At 44.4% G+C, this 19,445-nt stretch overlaps 1 protein-coding gene across 5 annotated transcripts in view; it reads left to right on the top strand.

The window, feature by feature from the left end:
* Positions 1-19,445, top strand: part of Svil (supervillin) — a 206,732-nt gene that overhangs the window by 154,665 nt on the left and 32,622 nt on the right. For 4 of the 5 annotated variants that reach the window (XM_057787278.1, XM_057787277.1, XM_057787276.1 and 1 more), the window contains 4 exons: positions 3,404-3,524; positions 13,952-14,099; positions 17,887-17,976; positions 18,061-18,147. In XM_057787278.1, the coding sequence (XP_057643261.1) occupies positions 3,404-3,524; positions 13,952-14,099; positions 17,887-17,976; positions 18,061-18,147 (446 nt within the window). Of the gene's footprint in view, positions 1-3,403; positions 3,525-8,093; positions 8,142-13,951; positions 14,100-17,886; positions 17,977-18,060; positions 18,148-19,445 lie in introns of all 5 variants that reach the window. The other variant, XM_057787279.1, reaches the window with a different exon arrangement.

Raw genomic sequence — 19,445 nt, 5'->3', positions numbered from 1 at the left:
GCTCTTTGTAGAATATACATGTTTAGCACTTACAAGGCTCCAGCCCCAGTCTTCAGCACCAGAGAAGTTGGGTCACTAGGCACAGGGCTTGCTACTCAAGCCCGATGAACTGAGTTTGAATCCCTGTCATGAACAGAGAGGCTGGGCATAGGCACACACATCTGTGCCGCCACCCCCCGCCCCATGCTTACATGTGAAACAAGGCAGGCAGACCCTGGGTTCACCCACATATACTTCATAACATCAGAAGGAGAGAGAGAGAGAGAGAGAGAGAGAGAGAGAGAGAGAGAGAGAGAGAGAGAGAGAGAGGAGAAGAAAAGAAAAAGAAAGCATAACAAGGGGATGGACCAGGGTTCCATGTGGAGCTCTTGCTTGGACGTACAAGGTCCTGGCATCTTGGGTGCCAGATAAAAACCAAATGCAGACACAAAGCTTATTATTAATAACTCTTCCAAGTTTCTCATTGGCTATGATCAGGATCTGATGCAATTATTCATCAGTGCTGCTCAGTTCAGCATAAGTCGTGGGTGCCTCTTTCTCTGAAAGTAGGGGAAATGTCTAAAGAGGAAATACAAAAACCTTAGTTGGCATTAGAGGCACGTGGTCTGCCTGTCCCTTCCTTGACCCATCCCTGCTATGAGGCTGGAAAAACTTGTCCTCATCCAGGAAGCTCTCAAGCCAGAATTCTTGCTGAAGAGAATGGGCTGTGGAAAGAGCCGTAGACACTCCCATAGTGGCCTGGTAAGCACATGTCCCATTGGCCCCAGGCCAGGCCAGTGTGTTAGCGGCTGATACTATGCCACTCACTGGGTAAGGAGCCTCAGACGAAGCAGGTGCCCCAACACTCCACATCACAGCCCACAAATAGCCCTCAGATTTGGCAGATGTTAAAAGCGCTGACAATTGTTGGCACTGCACAGGGGGGATTTATGTCATGTGTCGACCCAGACCTTAGCCCTCTGCATGGTGATGAAGGACTGTGAGATTGCCAGAGTGGAGAACAAGACTGGAAAGTCCGCCACCCTCCACAGCTTGTTGAACAGCAAACAGGAAATCAGAAGAGACGGGATAATACACTCAGATTCACTGTGTGTTATTATGAAGTTATTCATCACTGGAACTGTGGAAGTGAGGACTGGGCCAAGTACCACATGGGCTCAACTGAAGCACTTTCTGCCATGTTATTTTGGTTACTCTGGAGTCTTTGGAAGCAATTTTTCAGGGCTTTAGAATGGAATGGTTCTGTGGAAATCAGTCTACAAAGGACTGGGAGAACATCACAAGGAAATCGGAAGACTCTGTTCTTGCTGACAGAGACAGGCATTGTGTCTGCTCAGACTGACTTCTCAAGGAAGGGAACAACTGGGACTTGGAGAGGCAGGATTTAGAATCACGCCTCCTCTCCCACCCACATGCAGGAGGCCCTCGCTCAGAGAAGCCTTGACCTGTGAAGATGCCTGTGCACATCAGAGGCTCATAAGGAATGGGACTGAGTGAGTTCAGGTTCCGCAGCTCGCTTTTTCTGAGTTAGTCTCATGCCCCTCTGAGCAGCCCCAGGGGAAGCCTAGTTTGTTGAGAAGCTGTTTGTTAGCTACATCATTTTTAACGGTCTCCATTCTGAGGTCGAGGGTTTGTTCTCTGGAAGTCATTTGGGTTCCAATCTGATTGAGATGACAGCCGAAAATGCCTGCTCTGAGTCAGAAGTAGAGCAAGAAAGTAGCTAGTTCTGGGGCGAGTGACAGTGTGGATGCCTCTTCCAGGCGATTGCTTGGACGTACCCCCTCTTTGGGGTGGCGAAGGCCTGGCATGCTCACCAGCTGGAGGCCTTGTTTCCCCGTGCTTTTGGAGCTCACAGTCATGGTTGTTTCTTTCTAATAGTTTGATTTTCTTACCGCAATAAAATGGGCACATTCAGAGTAATTGGGGCAGGACAGATAATAGTCATAACTATGACCTGAAGTGAGAATATAGGAAGGAATTCAGAGTCTATGTTCTAATGCATGTGTCGTCATGCTACTGTTGTAGAACTATAGAAGCTGCATGAGCCTGCATTAGATCTGTAAGACAACTCAGAGGAGTTTATAGAACGCGTCCTTTTGTGGTCTTATCTGCTGCCATGTAAGAAAGAGATTAGAAAGAAGGAAGAAGTTGAAGAGGGGCTAGACCCAAAGTTCAAAGTTCTGTATCCCTTAGGAAGTTCTTCGGAGCTCATTTACATTATTTGATAGAGGGACAGAAACTATAAGAGAAGATTATGCATACATTTGTAAATATAATGGATTCTTGTTTACTATAGATTTGGTTCCTTATTTGCCTAGCAAAATCTCCTTTTTTATGCGGTTCTGTAGTAGAGCACTTGCCTGGCAAGAACACGCCCTGGCTTCTATCCAAGAACCACCAGCAAATGAGTGAATACGTTTTTATTAGAGTGTAAGTCACCCCACCTCCAATACAGATATTGAATAGATAAGGAAATTTAGCACTTGGGGCCTTGGAGAATCCCATGTCCAGTTCATGCACGACAAACTAGGCAAGGAAAACGGCGTGCCTGAGTCTCGGGTCCCACTTGCCCTTTTGTCTGTCCCACTCTATTGAACTTAGATGACTGAGATGTTTTCCTCCGTGATAGCAGAGCTGTCTGAAATAGCCCCTTGTTCTGGAAAACGGCTTTTCAGAGAGACCCAAATGTGCAAGTGGCTTTCGATGGAGCCTGCAGTGCCTGAGCTAATGTGTGTTAGTAACAGTCCTTGTAATGAGATTCCTTTTTTGGTATATTTTCCCCTTGAGAAAATTGAACTAATAATTTTTAATGGGACTTTAGGAGGAAGTTTTTTTGTAAGAATACACTGTAAAGACAGGGCTAGTCTATGGGGGAATACCAGGACTGAGCACAGAAGAGAGCAGTATCATAGTTTGTCTTTAGTTGAGGTTATGATAACAAGATGCCTTATCTTTCTGTTCTCATTAGTGCATATTTAACGTACAGGGTTTCATTATGCAATTTCCATACACTAGCATAATTTACTTTGTTGGAAATTACCTCTACTATTGCACAGTGCCTATTTGTATTTTTAAGCCTTTTTCAGCAGCGTTTTCTGCAAAGAACTGCCGCTTGCATCTTCAGGTATTATTTCACCTAGTAGCCAGAAGGGGTCACTAGAAGACATTTTGCTGGGGATGGTTCCTTTTCTCTGTTCCCTAGCTCCCAGCCCCAGAGGGAGAGGAAAGGAGAGTTGTGGCTTCCCTTACTAAGATGATAAAGCATCTTCTATCGGACAAGTCGGTTTTCAACTTTTCTTTCCCACCAACTAAACCATCTTTGGGGCTGTCTGTCTGGGAAAAGAGGTTCTTGTGAATCTAAGCATGCGGTGCTGGATTCTCCATTGCTGTGTCTTCCTCCCAGGCTGGCGCTCTTGAAGAAGAGCGGTGAGGAAGACTGGAAGAACAGACTGATCCGGAAGCAGGAATACGGCAAAGCCACCAGCGGCCTGCACATCCAGGAGGTGGAGCAGTCCCTGAAGAAGGTACTGTGTCCACTGTGTGTCTCGGGAACAAGTATGTGTGGCCTAACACCCCCTGCTGTAGAACACTGGCACTTCCTTGCCCTCAGGAGGCACAGTTTCTCACAAAGCGGCTAAAGATGGCTGGCCATGAAGTCAAGGCTTGCGGTCAAGTCCCTCAGTTTCCAAATGTGTTCACAGTTACAGCTCAAGTGAAGTCTGTGTTAGAATGTGATCAAAGTCTTTCAAGTGAGACAACAGCTTGCCACAGTTTATAAGTCACATATCAAAAGTGCACTTAAATTTCTTGTGCAGAGATTTAAGACCTACTTCTCAAAACTAAGGGCCTAATTGTGGTCCATGAGGACTTTCTGCCTAATCTTGAGCCTGTTTCATGATGATGAAGTATGACTTTTATTGAGGACCTATATATGAATTTCAATTAAATTAATTTGCATTTGCAAGCATTTCATATGTGGGAATATCGACTTTTGAATCACAAATGTAGTGATCTTCAGCCTTGGCCAGGCATTCCTTGCTTCAGCCATGACGTTCATGCCCACTGACTCTGCAAATACAAGTGTGCTTGCCAGCTGAGGCAGAATGGCACACTGAGCCATGCCCAACTATCCAACCTCTAGAATCTTCTAAAGTGTTCAGACAGAAAACATACAAACCCACACAGGCACATGTAAAGGTTCAACTAGTGGATCTCAGGGGCTTTCAAAGGAGCTGTCTGAAGCCAGATGTGCTGGCTCGTGCCTGCGCAGTGATTTCAGAGGTCGAGTTAGATGAATTACGTGGGCCCCAGAAACTTGACATGAGCCCAGACGACATAGTAAAAACCCATTTTACAAATTCAAATAAACAAATAGTAGCATAGCAGATAGAAAAATTCTGAATGTAACCTTTGCATATTAAAAACATACATGAAAATGAATGTGCACATAGGACGGTAAGGTAAGGGTCCCAGAACATACAACACGGTACTGCTGTGTCCACACAGGTGTTACTGGAATGGCATATCCATTGTTAGAGATAATGACTGAGGACATTTAATTCCTAGCCATGTGTGTGCTCAGGTGTAAAATGCATTTGAATTATTTAGCGTGAGGCATATTTGGTGTTGAAGATGATCCCAAAATAGCTTTTCATTCTCAGCCATTTATAATGGTTTTAACTATACCTAGATACTAAATATATGTGTAAAATTGAGATTCTAAGGTTTAAAAAAAACAGATCCCTCAATTAATTTATTCCCTGACCAAAACTTTATTTAAAAGAATCTTAGGGTTGGGATGTTGTAGCTCGGTGGGCAAGTGCTTGGCCTAGTATGTACTAGGTCCTGTGTTCTCCCCAAACGCCACAAAAAGAGAATCTTGAAGCAATTGGTCCAAAAGGAGTTCAGCATACACCTGAGTAGCAAAGCTATTAGCTGTACATGATGTCACTTCCCAGTGCAGCCATTCTGAAAGTTTGCACCTACAGTTAGGTGAAAGCAACATCCAAGCTGGGGTGATGGACTCCCCATGGATGGTGCAGAGAGCATCAGCGAGAGTGAGGGCTCATGTCATTTCCAGAACACGTGGGTAGAGGGTGGGTCTGAGCTGCCCAGACACTCCGCTAATGTTCTTACAGGCGAGACTTGGGCCACCCTGCATTCACTCTTGGAGTAGAAAACCCGGTGCTGGAGAGAGCAGGGCTCTAGGCACGGCCACTGCAAGTGCAGAGCCACCTGCGCTCCCTCGGCTTCTTCTTCTGCAATGGTGAACTCACAGTCCCTGAGCTCTCCGGTGGCCTAGTTCACCCTGGCAGAGACAATAAGCTCTTTGAAGTTAAAATAAGCCGGTCTATTTCAGACTCTTGTCCCTCATGTGGGGAAATCTCAGGTTCTGTTGAGGTCAAATGACTTTCAGCTGCCTCTGATGGCCTGCGATTCCTCCCACGAGCTGACGGTCTACTTAAGTCTGCTATTTCAATGTGCTCACATGAGGTAGCCAGAGTGCCTTAAATCTGGGGTTTCGTCTAGGCATGCTTAAAAGGTCACTCCAAGGGCCTGTCTGAATGGCACCCTGGAGAAGGGAAGAAGACATGGGTGGCATGCGCATACAGACAAGAGCTGTTGCTTCATTTAGATGAGGCTTGCCCATGGTTGACTGCCCGAGGGCAGGTACTGCCATCCATGTTTACATCCAGGCACTAAACAGCTGGTTTTATGGTCACTCACACCCCAGCTTCTGAATCCTTCAAATAGCATACATCTGTGTTAACAAACATTGTCTAGGTCATCATATTTGGTACACAGACATAGGGTGCAGCTCTGGGGACATAGAAGAGGCAAATGTGAGGGAGGGAGGTCTCAGTAAGTCATGCCCATCTCTCCCATGAAGATCCATGCATTCCTGGGCAGGAAGTTTGTCATGGAAGCCATGGGGAAATTTTAAATGCTCCGGCCGCCACCTGGAAGATAGGCCAGCATGGTGACACATACCTGCAGTCCCAGACCTTCCACTTTGGAGGCAGGGACGAGTTCAAGACTAACCTAAGCAACATAGTTTTAGGCCAGCCTTGGGTACAGAGCGAGGCATTGTTTCAGAAAAAACAACAACAAAAAAATTGTCACGTAAGCATGAGGACCTGATTATGGAACCACAGCACTCATGTAGAAGCCAGGTCTGGTGAGTGCTTGCCATCCCATCGCACTTGCTGGCCATCGTCAAGATTTAGGTTCAGTGATTGACACTGTCTCAAAATAAAAGGTGGAAAGCACTGGAGACACCCAACATTAACCTCTGACCTCCATATGTACACACATGGACACACACACACCCCACACAAACAAAATAAATTCCTATTTCTATTAATGTCATATTGATAATTTAAAACTTTGAAGATCTAGTAAGAAACAGCACTAGCAAGGCTGGGGTGATGGCTCATTGGTTAAGGACACTGGCTGCTCTTCCAGAGACTCCAGATTCAATTCCCAGCACCCGCATGAGGGTTCACAACTGTCTGAAGCTCTGATACCCTCTCCTGGCTTCTGAGGGCACCAGGTATATTCTCAGTGCACAGATATATGTGCAGCCAAAACATCCATATACTCAAAAAAAGATGAAATTATTTTTAAAAAAGTCACTAGGGATGGGATTGGCATAGTGGCAGACACTTATAATTCTGGTACTGAGGAGACAGAGATGGGGAATTGCTGTGTATTCAAGGCCAGCCTAGGCTACGTAGTGAGTTTCAGACCAGCCCAGGCTATAAATGGTCCCTATTTCAAAGCAACAACAACAACAAAATAAATAAATAAATACCTTGAAAAATCTATAACCATTTTCTCTGTCAAAGGAGTTGTCTCCAAAGAAAAGAAATTGGGGTGCTCACACCCATGTCTTATTTGGGGTCCTATATGATAATATGATCTTATTTGGGTCATGAATAGCTTTGAAGAAAATAAAATTATAAAGACCTTTTGTTCTCAGATTTCAGCCCCAGGGAGCTTTTGTTTGCTTTCTAATTATATTTGTCAAATATCAAGATTAATGAATTGACTCTTTGGAGCTCTGATTATCCCCCACTACCCTCACTGCCCATGGAAATCACTCAGGTCCTTTCCTTTTCCTCCTCTCTCACCCAGCACCCTCCATGCCTGTCTCCTGGACTTGAGTTAGAGCAGGTCAGGGAGCATGAATAAACGTCTGGGCTCCTAGATATGGCACATGACCTGGTGATAAAGATCCGAAAGCCACAAGGTGGTGGCACGGACTAGTTCCACACTTTGAGGGACATGTGCACTTGTGCAGGCTTTGTTTCCATGTCCATCAAGAGAAAGGAAAACAAAACAAGATCTTAAAGAAGTGTCTTTCAAGCCTGTGGTGGTGCACATTTTTAACCCCAGTACTTGGAAGACAGATAGGTGGACCTCTGTGAGTTCGAGCCAGCCTGGTCTACAAGATTCAGTTCCAAGACAGGCTCTAAAGCTACTGAGAAACCTTGTTTCAAAACAACAAAAAACAGAAAGAAAAAAAAGTGACCTTCCAGGTATCTTCTTTCCAGCAAATTCTAGATCTTTATTTTCACCAGCTAACTAATCCCAGCCCTACTTGGGCCCAGTAAACGTTACAGCATATAAGGTAACTCCCGTGTCCCTTTGAAGACAGTCATCTAGTGTCTGGGGCTTTCTCCATGAAATAAAAGCCCATTGTAGATCTGGCTGTTAAAACAGTCTCTATCTGTGTGAGTCCCAGGTAGGGATGGGGCACTCTTTCTGCTTCTGGTGAGGTCAGGTAAGGTTCAGATCTCAGGTATCATCAAAATGCTACTGGAAATTAAAGGAGGGAACCTTTGTCACCTTCACGCCGGTATTGTCTGCCATAGCTGCGGAGAAAGCACATTGATGGGGGACCAGCAGGGAGAGCAAGCCACTGGCTGTTGCCTGCTCATGGGTTGCCATCCTGCCCTAAGGAATGAGACTGCTTGCTGTTTTTCACACTGGACTGTGAGCATGTGCATGCTTTTGGCTGTCTGAACCCAGACACAGAGTGATGGTGATACCGGTCCTCTCCAATGTCTCCTGTTTGTTTTAACCTGTAGGAGGAAGGAGGATTTACAGATGATAATGCCATTTCTAATCTGCTTTGGGTAAGCCTGATTCTAACGCAGGTGTCTTTTGTAACACGGTGGGTTCCCTGGGTGGGGGCAAAGCTTAGATACGCAGCCTGGATGCAGAAGAGCAAAGAGAGGGGGTTCTACCTCAGGAACACTACATAGACCCCTCAGAATCATGGCTTCGAAAAGGAAAGCCTGGGATTTTTATTGGAAAAACTCAAATATTTATATGTATTATATGTATATTTGTGTGTCTATATCGTATAGGAAAAAAACTTGTCTCATTTAGAGGGAGGTGGACACATTCTTGAGCATCCTGAGCATGCTTACGCAGCAAGGTTTTTTGTTTGTTTGTTTTGTTTTTAACGGCATGGGGACATCTCAGGTAAGTGCATCGGGCAGTGTCACGGTGACTACAATTTTGTCTGGCTCCTTGTGAAGTTCTCTGGAAACCTTACCTGAAAGTAAGAACAACCCAACTTCGAAGGAGCAGTGCATCACATTCGCTTAGAGGGGCAGAGGCTCGCTCTGCTCACCCAAGCCTAGGCGACTGTCCCTATGGCTGCTAACATGTCTTCCAGTTTCATAGTACCTATGATGCCCATGCCTTCTCTGTTGGTTTTTTTATTTTGTTTTGTTTTGTTTTGCTTTTTGTCTTATATTTTTAGGCAGCCAGCATACAGCTCTCATCTAGTCTGGAAGCTGATCCTCTGTCCTTAAATTATTTTTAAGTCATATTATGAAAATGCCACAAAGAAAACAATCATTTATGTATTAAATGTTTTAATAGTTAATATATAAATGTATTTAAACTGTTGACAGAAGGCCCAGACCTCATCTCAAACTAAATATACATATATACGTATATTGCAGTAATCTGCCATTAATGTATTCAATTACTGCCCACCCTGGCTCGGGTGCATGGGCTGGGCTGTGTGGGATGCGTGCCAATCAGCACTGACACCCGAAGGAAGGGTGTTCTTAGAGGGAACCAGAATTGCAATGAGAAAATTAACTGTTAGACAGTTTGCTGTTTGTGTCTCTTCTCCCCAGCTTACTCCCCTCCCATACTCCTGTCCATCTTCCGGTTTACTGCTAATTCTCCTGCTTTGCCGTATAAGAACCTGCATTTGCTTCTGCTTACTCTCCTGCTATGTCTACTGCCCATAAATACCTGTCGTTTGTATCTGTTAATCAGGTGAGGAAAAGCCTATACATGTGAAACCTCACTGCAGTTTCTGAGTGGTAAAGGAGGCTCCACGTAGAAGGAAACAGCTTTCCTGTGTCAATTCATTCGTGTGTGGAGAAAGGGGGACTGTGCGCATCTGTGTGGGGGTCAATCCACATCCGATTCTTCACTCCAAAATTTTAGGTGGATTCAGTGGTGTGAATTTCCCTTGAGGTCATGAAACTAGTATAAGTAAGTCTCCAAACTTTCAGTTCTAAGGCAGGAGTCCAGAAAACACCAGAGTAGCCATCGTCCGTCTGAGTCAGTACGGTGCTTTCCTGCCCAACTCCCTGCTGGCGAATACTCAGTCTAATCCACGTTGTCCGCTGCTCCACTGGCATTCAGGATGGCGTCCCTCCCTGAACATCCTCTGTGCTTCCCTGAGCATCAGTCTCAACCACCTGATCTTTATCAGCTGCTGATCTTAATGTTTCTGAGATGGAAACAGGCAGCTTCACTTGGCCCCGTGCCTTCTTGTACCTTAATAGCTCATTTCTCTCCAGTGTGTCTGGATGGGCTAAGCTTATTTAGGCATTTGCCTACTCAGTGGAATCTTGGTTGTTGCCAAGTTTTGGCAACTGTGAATAAAGTAGCAATAAACAAAAGTCCGCATGCAGTTTTTGTTAAGGCACAGGCTTTACTATTCGGGTATTAAAGGGTGTGACCACAGAATCCTACAGCAAGAGCATGCTTGATTTCAGAAACCTTCCTGTGCCGTTTCACCTTCCTCCAGCATCCAGTGAAGAGTCCTGTTGCTCAGTTTCTCTATCACATTTAATGTCAGTGCCATTCCAAAAGCTGTATCATAGGGTCTGGTTTTAGGCGTAAGTTTCTCAGTGTTCCACATTGAATACATTGCCATATGTTTATTTTCCAGCCATATATCTTCTCCGGTAGTGCATCTGTGCCATGGTCGGCCCATTTGTTTCCCAGCCGTTGGCTTTTAATCTTCAGTGAAAGTCCCGTGTTAATATGGTTTACAAATATTTCTTTCCATCCTGTGGTTTGTCTTCTTGTTCTTCTGACAGGATCTTTCTTGGAGCAGCTTATTAATCTTAGGGAATCGCAGTTTTCTAGCAGTTATTTCATGAATATGCCTTTGGTATTCTACCTAAAACTTAAGTGCACCCAGGCTGGGAAGTTAGCATGCACGAGGCCATAGGCTTCATCTTAGTAGTGGGGCAGGGCGGGGTGTGTGTATGCACAATTAAGTTCATGTCTAGCTTTTCTATCTTCTAGAAGTCATAGTTTTCCATTTCACATAGAAGTCTATGAACCACCTGGAGCTAGTTTTTGTGAATTATCTATGATCTAATCTGTGTGCTTTTGTTTTACAGTTAAGCAAGTATGCAAATATTGCGGCACATGGCTCCTTTCAAGCACTCCTTTCTCCGCTTTATTGCCTTTATTTCTTTCCTCAGAGCTCAGTTGGGTCAGTTCTGGGCTTCCAGTCAGCACCATACTGTCCTGAGTCCTGTAGCTTCGTGATTCTTAAAGTTGAGTCTTCCGCCTCCATTCTTCTGTGGCTGTCCTAAAGTTTTTGCTTTCCCATATACATTCAAGTTCACGATAAGTTTGTCAATTTTTAAAAGTTGCTACTGGGATTTTGTTGGGACTGCATTGCATTTGTAGATCATCAAATTGCTGAGAACTGGGCTCACCATTTATCCATGAACATGTGCTGTCTCACCATGAATGTTTTAGATTGAAAGAAAAATAATATTTATCAAAAGCAACTTATATTTTTATGACCTCAAACTTTAGAACATCTGAAACAATGTATTTTTACTACTTCACAGTTTGCCCAGATAATTTCAGTGTTAACATGGCTATAATTTATCAGTGATCGGTGACCAGATAAGTTGTTGCGCTCCAGCAGTGGTAGTGTCTTCATGTTTCATGATACAAGAGCACAGAGAAGGAGACAGTATGTTTAGACAGTGCACAGGTTCTGTGAGGCATTGCGTATCCTCTGCTTCCTCGCCTGCACCAAGGCTGTGGAGAATGAGGTGCTGTTCTACCCATCGTCCATCAGAAGCCCCCAACTGACTCTAGGACCAGACCGAAATCACTTTAAATTCTGAGCATATGGCTTCTTCGTCATTGTCTCCAATTTTAGATCACTCGACACTGTATGCGAACATGGATCGTGATCTTTGGTCAGGGGAAGGCAAAGCTAAATCCTTTACCATCATACAGAATTCTTCAGTTTGTCCTTATCTCTGCTACTTAGCATATGGTCCTATCATTTCTGCTAATGAGTAAGCAAGGTTATAATAGTTCTTCCTATGAATCTTACCAACTGTGGAGGAATTTTGCCTTATAATCTGCTGCTAGTCCTAATGGTACCCGAGCTGCTCTCTCCTCTATATTATCTCACCCCTGTGGGTGAAATGTGCAGCTCTGCTATGATTTCCCAGGAGCCCAGAGGGAAACAAGCCAATCCGCAGCATCCTGGCAACCTGGAAACAGCTCATGGGTTGTCCTGATGTGTCTGCCACCTTCCTTTCTTCCCAGGTGTTTCACTTTCTTCTACACCCTCCTCCCACATCCTCTTTCTCATCCCCTCTGCTTCTCTCCAAAACTGATGGCATCTCTATTTGAAGAATGACTTATGGGTGAGGTAGGTCCTCTGCCCATATTCTGCCTCTCTCTCACTGTTCCAGGCTCCTAAACATCCATCTGCTAACCCTGAGACAGGATACAGAACTTAATAGAATTAAACAAGAAAAGAAATATTTGGCGAGAAAAGCGAGACAATAGTGTCGTTTCAAACTGAGAAACAGAAAGGGACGGGGGTAGATTCTTTTTTTCATACTTTGAGAGGCTTCATACCTCCGAGTGGGTTTTATGGGTTTTTCAGGAAATACACAGTGGACATTCATCACTCCTTTTAGAGCCTTGTAAGGCCAAGGGGTACAAACTAGGGGTTCCCAAGCCAAGCATGCCAACTAGTCAAGTTATATAGACATTTTCAGTGAAAGAAAAACTTGTATGTTTAATACATGCATTTAGAAGGAAATCAAAAATACTCCTTCAGGAAGCTTGGGGTTGAGTTGCTTTCATCTCAGGCCTCAGAAATTTCATCTTCCATGAAGACATTTTAGGTGTTTCAAGGAGAGCTAAGCTGTTGATTCAAGCATTTTCTGAGTCATTAACTGCACCCCATTACCGTGCCTCACTCTCTGGAGAGACCATGAGCTCACCATAGAGAAAGGGACCAAGTTTAAAGGCATTCTGGATATTTTTGGAAATACTTTTAGCCAGCTGCTCTATTGGTTTAATTGAACTTTACTCCAGACAGTTTATTTTCAAGCAAACTTATTCTCTCAAATATTATTGAATCTTTTATCAAGACTTCATAATATGCTTAGTAAAATTACATAACTCAAGCATTCTTTGGAATTAGGGTCATCTTGTCAATCCTGAGTGAAAAGGTTGTCTGTGTTCTTGCTTTTGTTTTTAATTCTTGGTAACAACAGGTAACTTACATATTGGCAACAGTTAAAAGTCCTAGAGAAGTTTCCTTACTGGGCAGGGCCTTTCTTGTACCCCCCTCCTGACCCCGATTTCTGATATTCACTCTCCCTGCCTCTTCCTTCTACCGCCCTACTGATCCCCTCTCCCATTTCATGTACGATTGTGTAGTCTGTGTCTGTCTCTGTGACTGTCCTTATGCGTTTGACTGTGAGTATGTATGGCTGTGTATATGAGTGCACATGTGTGATTGTGGATGTGTAAGATTGTGTTTTGTGTGACTCTGTATGAATGTGTGTGTATATGTGTATCTCTGTGTGTGGCTGTGTATATGAATGACTGTACTGTCTGATTTTATCTCCTTCCCAAACCATTCGCAAGAAGTTTGAGTGACATGGAGACCTGCTCCATTCAGTATTTCAGTGTGTACTTCCGAAAGGGTGTTTCACCCCGTGGCCAGGATATAGTGATGCAATGATCAAGACTGGACTTGACATTGGCATCATGTTTACCCAACCCACATCTGTATTTGAATTGTGTCAATTTCCCCTGTAATATCCTTACTAAGCCCATTCCTGGACTTGTACTAGGATCGTACATTGCACTTATCTGTCATATGTTGGGACAAGGTCTTCACCTCATCTGAACCATTAAGGGTGTCAGAATCACTTCTGGCCATGAAAATGTGCTAACGAACCATGTGCAAGGAAGATGCATAGATTAGTTGATCGGGAAGCTGGCGTTTGTCACTGAAATCAGCCATGTTAGAGACTCAAATGCTGAAAACCGTTGTTCTCTGTGTGGGTTATGTCTAACAAAGTAAACTCTGGGTGTTAGGCCTGTTGTTATCTAGAGCCTTCTTCTGGGGTCCCCTGGCTACCTGACCCCCAGGTGACATACCCCAAAGGCCCATCCAGTCCTGGGGAATCCTACAATTCGTACTCCTTCTAACCAGTTCTGCTTCACCGTCACTCACGCTCTTGGGAAGCTGACGTAGAGTAGCCATGCTCTTTGTGAGCGCTTCTGGGTGAACTTCCCTCATGAACTCATCCAGCACTCGGGAGACAAGCAGGACGCAGCAGCTTTGTTTCTTTCCTATTTTCTCACTTCTCTTATTTTCCCCTCATTTTGCACACAGCGGGTCACAGAAAGTCGAGAGAGCCAGATGACGATTGAGGAGCGGAAACACCTCATCACTGTGCGAGAGGAAGCGTGGAAAACTAAGGGCAAAGGAGCTGCCAATGACTCCACCCAGTTCACCGTGGCAGGAAGAATGGTGAAGAAAGGTCAGAGCCTGTGTGTATGCATGTGTCAGTGCATGCACATGTGTGCGCACACACGTCAGAATACTCTTATCCATGAATGTAGAAACTCAGCAGAAAGAGAGAAAGCCCTGGCCTTTCATCTCACACTGCACGGGTGTTAAGTAGATGGGTTTTGATGGCTGCGCGGAGTATTTCTGCTGCAGACTTCTCGGTCACTACCCTCTTCAGCATAGGAACCCTAATTCAATCTGTCACTATGTCAGAACCTACCTGTTTAGAAACAGTACAATTGTAGGTTTCAGAAGCAATCAGCTCTGCCAAAAAGAAAGAAAGAAAGAAAGAAAGAAAGAAAGAAAGAAAGAAAGAAAGAAAGAAAGAAAGAAAGAAAGAAGAAAGAGGAAAAAAAGACAGAAAGATACAAGTAATTTTAACCAATTATTTTCCCCAATTCCTTTTAAATTGTTTCCACCTCCCCACCACCTCACCACCATCAAGTAAGCTTTTGGTAGTAAAGGCATTTTAGTATGAAGGAGCCCCTCTTGTTCCTTGCGGGTCACTTCCTATGTCCCTTTGGCTCTAGCTTTGTAAGCTATGGCTTACAAAGTCAATTTGCAGGCATCTAGAAGATGCTCTGAATTCCAGGGAGAAGGATGCCCTGCATCCTTAGTTCACCAAGAACACTAGAATTGCATGAGGCTGGACCCAAACGCGCAGGAAACTGAGTGCTGAGTCACATGCCACATCCCTTAGTCATCTCTAGAGAGTTTTGAGGGTGTTTGGGGCTTTAATTCCTGTTCTTTGGGACATGGTTAAATGTCAGGACCCCTTCAGTCTTCAAGTTCTGCCATGTACTTCCTGAGTTGAGCATTTCCTCTCCTTAAACCTTCCATTCTGTGTAGAGTCAAAATCATTCACTGTGTGAATGTTTGCGGGGGAGAGGGCAAATCTCAGAGGGAAGTTTACTTGAATCTTCACAGAAGCCTTTGAAACAAATGTGTTAAGCTTGGGATCATCCGAGGACAGCAAAAAGACCATTTACGTTCACAGGTTGAAGCAGGACCTGGCTTTTCTTCATGGGAACATGGAACTGTCAGGTGTAATCTTGAGCCTGGCCCCTACACACCCCCTACACACACACACACACACACACACACACACACCTCTTACCCTCCCCCCACTAATAAGTAGTGGTTCAAATCGATAAAAAGCAATTGGAAATGAAAGTAAACCCAAGTCTTCATCTCTTGGCTCCAACTTATATCCTGATAGCAATTTGCTTTATTTTTGTGTTATTTTACTTTGCCATATCATCTGAAGAGTCCTAACTGAGCCCTTCCCACCGCATGGAAGCCCGTCCTTCCTTGCTCTTGTGCCCTGGCCCACACTGACACCAGGGACACACATTTGCTGGTCTGGATACAGAGCAGTCTATCCCACAGTGAGCATTTTTGTTTCTGTTTCCCGCCCGGCACAAGCCGTGGAACCCGACAGCTACGCAGGTTGTCATCGCCCTGTTCCGAGGGCACATCCAGACAAGCACAGGGTTTCCTTCTTTCTCCCAGGGAAGCTCCAGCTCTCCCAGGTTCCTCTGGGCAGTCTCTCCTTTTAATATTTGTTTGTTTCTTTGTTTTGTTTTTGTTTTTCAAGACAGGATTTCCCAGTAGCTGTAGAGCCTGTCCTGGAACCTGCTCTTTAGACCAGGCTAGCCTCGAGCTCACAGAGATCTGCCTGCTTCTACCTCGAGTGCTGGGATTAAAGGAGTGTGCCACCACTGCCCAGCTCCTTTTATGTTCTTATACCCTGGATAACAATTAGCATACCACAGTTCGCTCTAATAGTCTGAGTGGAGGGAAAGTACTCAGAGTGTGCCATGAATAAAAGATGTGAAAATATTCCCAGAGAGGATATCCTTGTCTATTGCTTCTGAATTCACTGGAAGGAGCTGTAGAGAGAGCTTTGATTACAGGGTCACTCTGTACACCCTGTTGGGTTATAGGGAAAGCCCTGTCTCTAGCTGGGAAGGCAGTGCCCCCCTTCCAGGGACCCTCTTATGCTTTGTGGCCTGACTGGCAGCAGGGTTGCAGCAGCGGCGGGATTCGCCCAGTGTCCGTGTAGAAGGGCAGATTTCGCTCCTTACTTGGGGACTGTCAGCCTGCTGAATCAGTCTGATTTACTAGCTTCAGAGCCAGTGGACTCTTCTGGAACTCTCAGGCACCCCCTTAGTAGGCAATGGCTTGGTGTCTGTCCTATTCTGTGACACCAGGTTTACTTATATTTCTGTGTTTCAAAACGGCTTCTTTTCTCGTGGACACTGAGCTTCCTGCAGGCCTGGCGACAGAAATCAGTTAGAATGTATGCACGCATATCTGCAAGTGTCCGGGCGAAGGGATATTGAGAAGTCCCCAGCCTGTTGCTCAGAACTTCAGTCTTGAGTCACTTTCCAGTTGCCCCTCCTGCATTTATGCTCCATTAACCTCTCTCCAGCTTGTGGACGGAGCAAAGCAAATCCTTTGTCTTTTCTCATAGATGAGAATAACCTCCATGTTCTCTGGCTGTCCTAGGAGAGCAGGGTTGTGTTCTCTTAAACTTCACACCACAAGCACACACACATACACACGGATGCAGAGGACAGTAGCAGCTCATCCAGTTCTTTGCAAACACTACACTTATTTCCCACCCTGGTGTCTTCCACTTGGGTGGGGGTTGGTATCTCTAAATTCTGTCTTATTTCAACAGGGTGCCCACTCTGTACTAAAATTTCCCTTCTTACCTGTCATCAGCCTTTGACTGAGTAAATACTTCCCACCCTGTGTCTCGGGGAACGTATGGTTGTTTTCAGCATACCTCAGCTGTTGAGTGACTCTCCCACAATCCCAAATCTTTCTTCTGAGGTCAGACCTCCGGGCTATTCTCCATCTGTTGGTGTACAAAAGAGGTCCACAATAGCCCAAAATGGAGTATAACAAAGGTTTATTTGTCTGGGAATAAACTCGCAGAAAGAGTAGCAATCTGCAGTCCTCTGTATGAGCTGGGAACTAGAACCAAATTTGTGCATGCTTTTTGTCTGCATTTATAGTACAAGAGACCATGCTCAAAGTGGGATGTTATCTTAAAGGCTATTGGCCGAAAAGCACCTCCCCCTTTAGTCTAAATAAGAGAGTTCTAAACCTAATACAAAACTATATGCAGTAAGAACAAATATCAAATATTGTCCAGGGAAAAGAAGAGAAAAACCATACATAAAAATTAGAATTATAACCAGCATGAACAATATCAAAGAAGAAATATATGCTAAATGTTTTAATAGTTATCTTATCCTAAGGAGTCTAAGTCTAATGCTTACAAGATCACATTGTCACTGCCCCCACCCCCACCAGACTGGACAAGAATCCTGGTGCCCAGGGCCACTTGCTGCCTAGGACAAGACAGCCTACTAACTTCCTCTGTGGGAGTTGCTACCACTTTGTTTTTTCCTCTGTGACCCTGCCACTCAAATAGGCTTTCCAAACTTCACTTGTTCCAGGATATCTTGGGAGCTGTTTACTTGCTGTGGGTATGTTTCCTGATGACTTCTCCATTCATTTTGGAACACCAGCTTGACAGCTGCGTAGTTCATAGGAATAGGAAAATCAAAGGTATGGCTGCATTTGGCCTGCACAGCTCTGCACAGCCCTGCACAGCGCGGTGGCTAAACTGTGCATACTGGTGTATCTGCTCATACTGTAGGGACATGTTCAGATTACTGGCTTCTGTGAACTTGCACAATTAATCTTTAAGATGCTAAACTGTCCACTTGTGTGTTCTGTAGGTCTGGCATCACCCACAGCCATAACCCCAGTCTCATCCCCTCTCTGCAACAAATCAAGGGGCACCACCCCAGTTTCCAAACCCCTGGAAGGTAAGTCATCCCGTCCACAGTGATGTGAGCATCGGCACAGGGAGGCCTGGGGATACGTGCTCACTGATGGTTTCTGTTGTTTAGATATTGAAGCCAGACCAGACATGCAGCTGGAATCGGACCTGAAGCTGGACAGGCTGGAGACCTTTCTAAGGAAGCTGAACAACAAAGGTACATTCCAGAAGGCAGAGGGGAGCTTCCGCTACCGCACACTGTGCTCTCTACTTCCCATGAATGACAAAGAAAACCTTGAAATCCCTGACACCATCTACTCTCTCAGAACCTCTGAATTCCAAGTTTTAACTTCTTAACTTTTGGGGTGTTTGTTTCTGTATGTGTTTGGCTTTTGTTTTTGTTTTTACTGATGTTTTGTTTTTTGAAACAAGGTCTCATGTAGACTAGGCTAGCCTTGAACTTACTACATAGCCAAGGATAACCTTGACCTTCTGGTCTTCCGCTAACAGCTAGCACAACAGGCACGTATCACCAAAGCTGGCTCTCCAAATCCTACTTCTGCTTGCTCTCCCTCCTCAGCCAAATTATCTCCTTTCTAGTATACTTTTAGCAATTTATAATACACACATTTAAAGTTTCTATTGTTATCCTTCAGAAAATGAAACTGTAGTCAGTACTAATTAAAGTTCAAACTCTGATCCACTTGATAATATCCTGAATTTGGGATCCCCAAGTTTCCAAATCCTTGGGATGTCATCGAATCCAAGTATATCTCCATGATATTGGCTTTACGCCACAAAGCAGATACTGTACAAATACAAAATCAACATCCTCTTGGCTTTGAGTTATAGGCATCATTTCTGTTAAAGCAAAAGTTATTTTTTCTTATAATACCAAATACTTTCTAAAAGACAATTCTAGTAAAAACATAATGCAATGAGCGTTTTAATATAATAGTTGTTGACACAAAAGGCGGTTTGCAGAAATAGCTTCTTCTCTCGTGATAAACCAGTACCTGGTACTAGCATTCCGCACTTTTGACAGTGACCCCTAAAGGCTGTAAGTTACACAAACACGGAAAACCAGATGATAAGGGTGTGATACAGTACCTAATTTGACTGGGTAAGATATATTAACAATGAAATCTATTATACCATTGTCTTAATTAGGTTTCTATGGCTGTCATAAATACCATGACTGAAAAAAAAAAAAAACTTGGCTAGGAAAGAGTTTTCTTTTATCTTACAGTTTGTAGTCTATCATCCAAGGAAGCCAGAACAAGAACTCAAGCAGAGCTGGAACCTGACTGCAAGGGTCATGGAGGGGTGCTGCTTACTGTCGTGCTTCTCATGGCTTGTTCAGTCTGCTTCCTCAGAACACCCAGGACCACCTGCCTGGGGGTAGCACCAACCATTATGGGCTGGAACCTCCCACATAATCACGAATCAAGACAATGTCCCACAGGCCAATCTTGTAGGGACATTTTCTGTTGATATTCTCTTCTTCTAAATGAC

The sequence above is a fragment of the Chionomys nivalis genome, chromosome 13 (genome assembly GCF_950005125.1).
Source record: "Chionomys nivalis chromosome 13, mChiNiv1.1, whole genome shotgun sequence".
In the NCBI taxonomy this organism is placed as follows: domain Eukaryota; kingdom Metazoa; phylum Chordata; class Mammalia; order Rodentia; family Cricetidae; genus Chionomys; species Chionomys nivalis.
The sequence above is the reverse complement of the archived record's forward strand: the minus strand, read 5'-3'. Positions and strand labels throughout refer to the sequence as shown.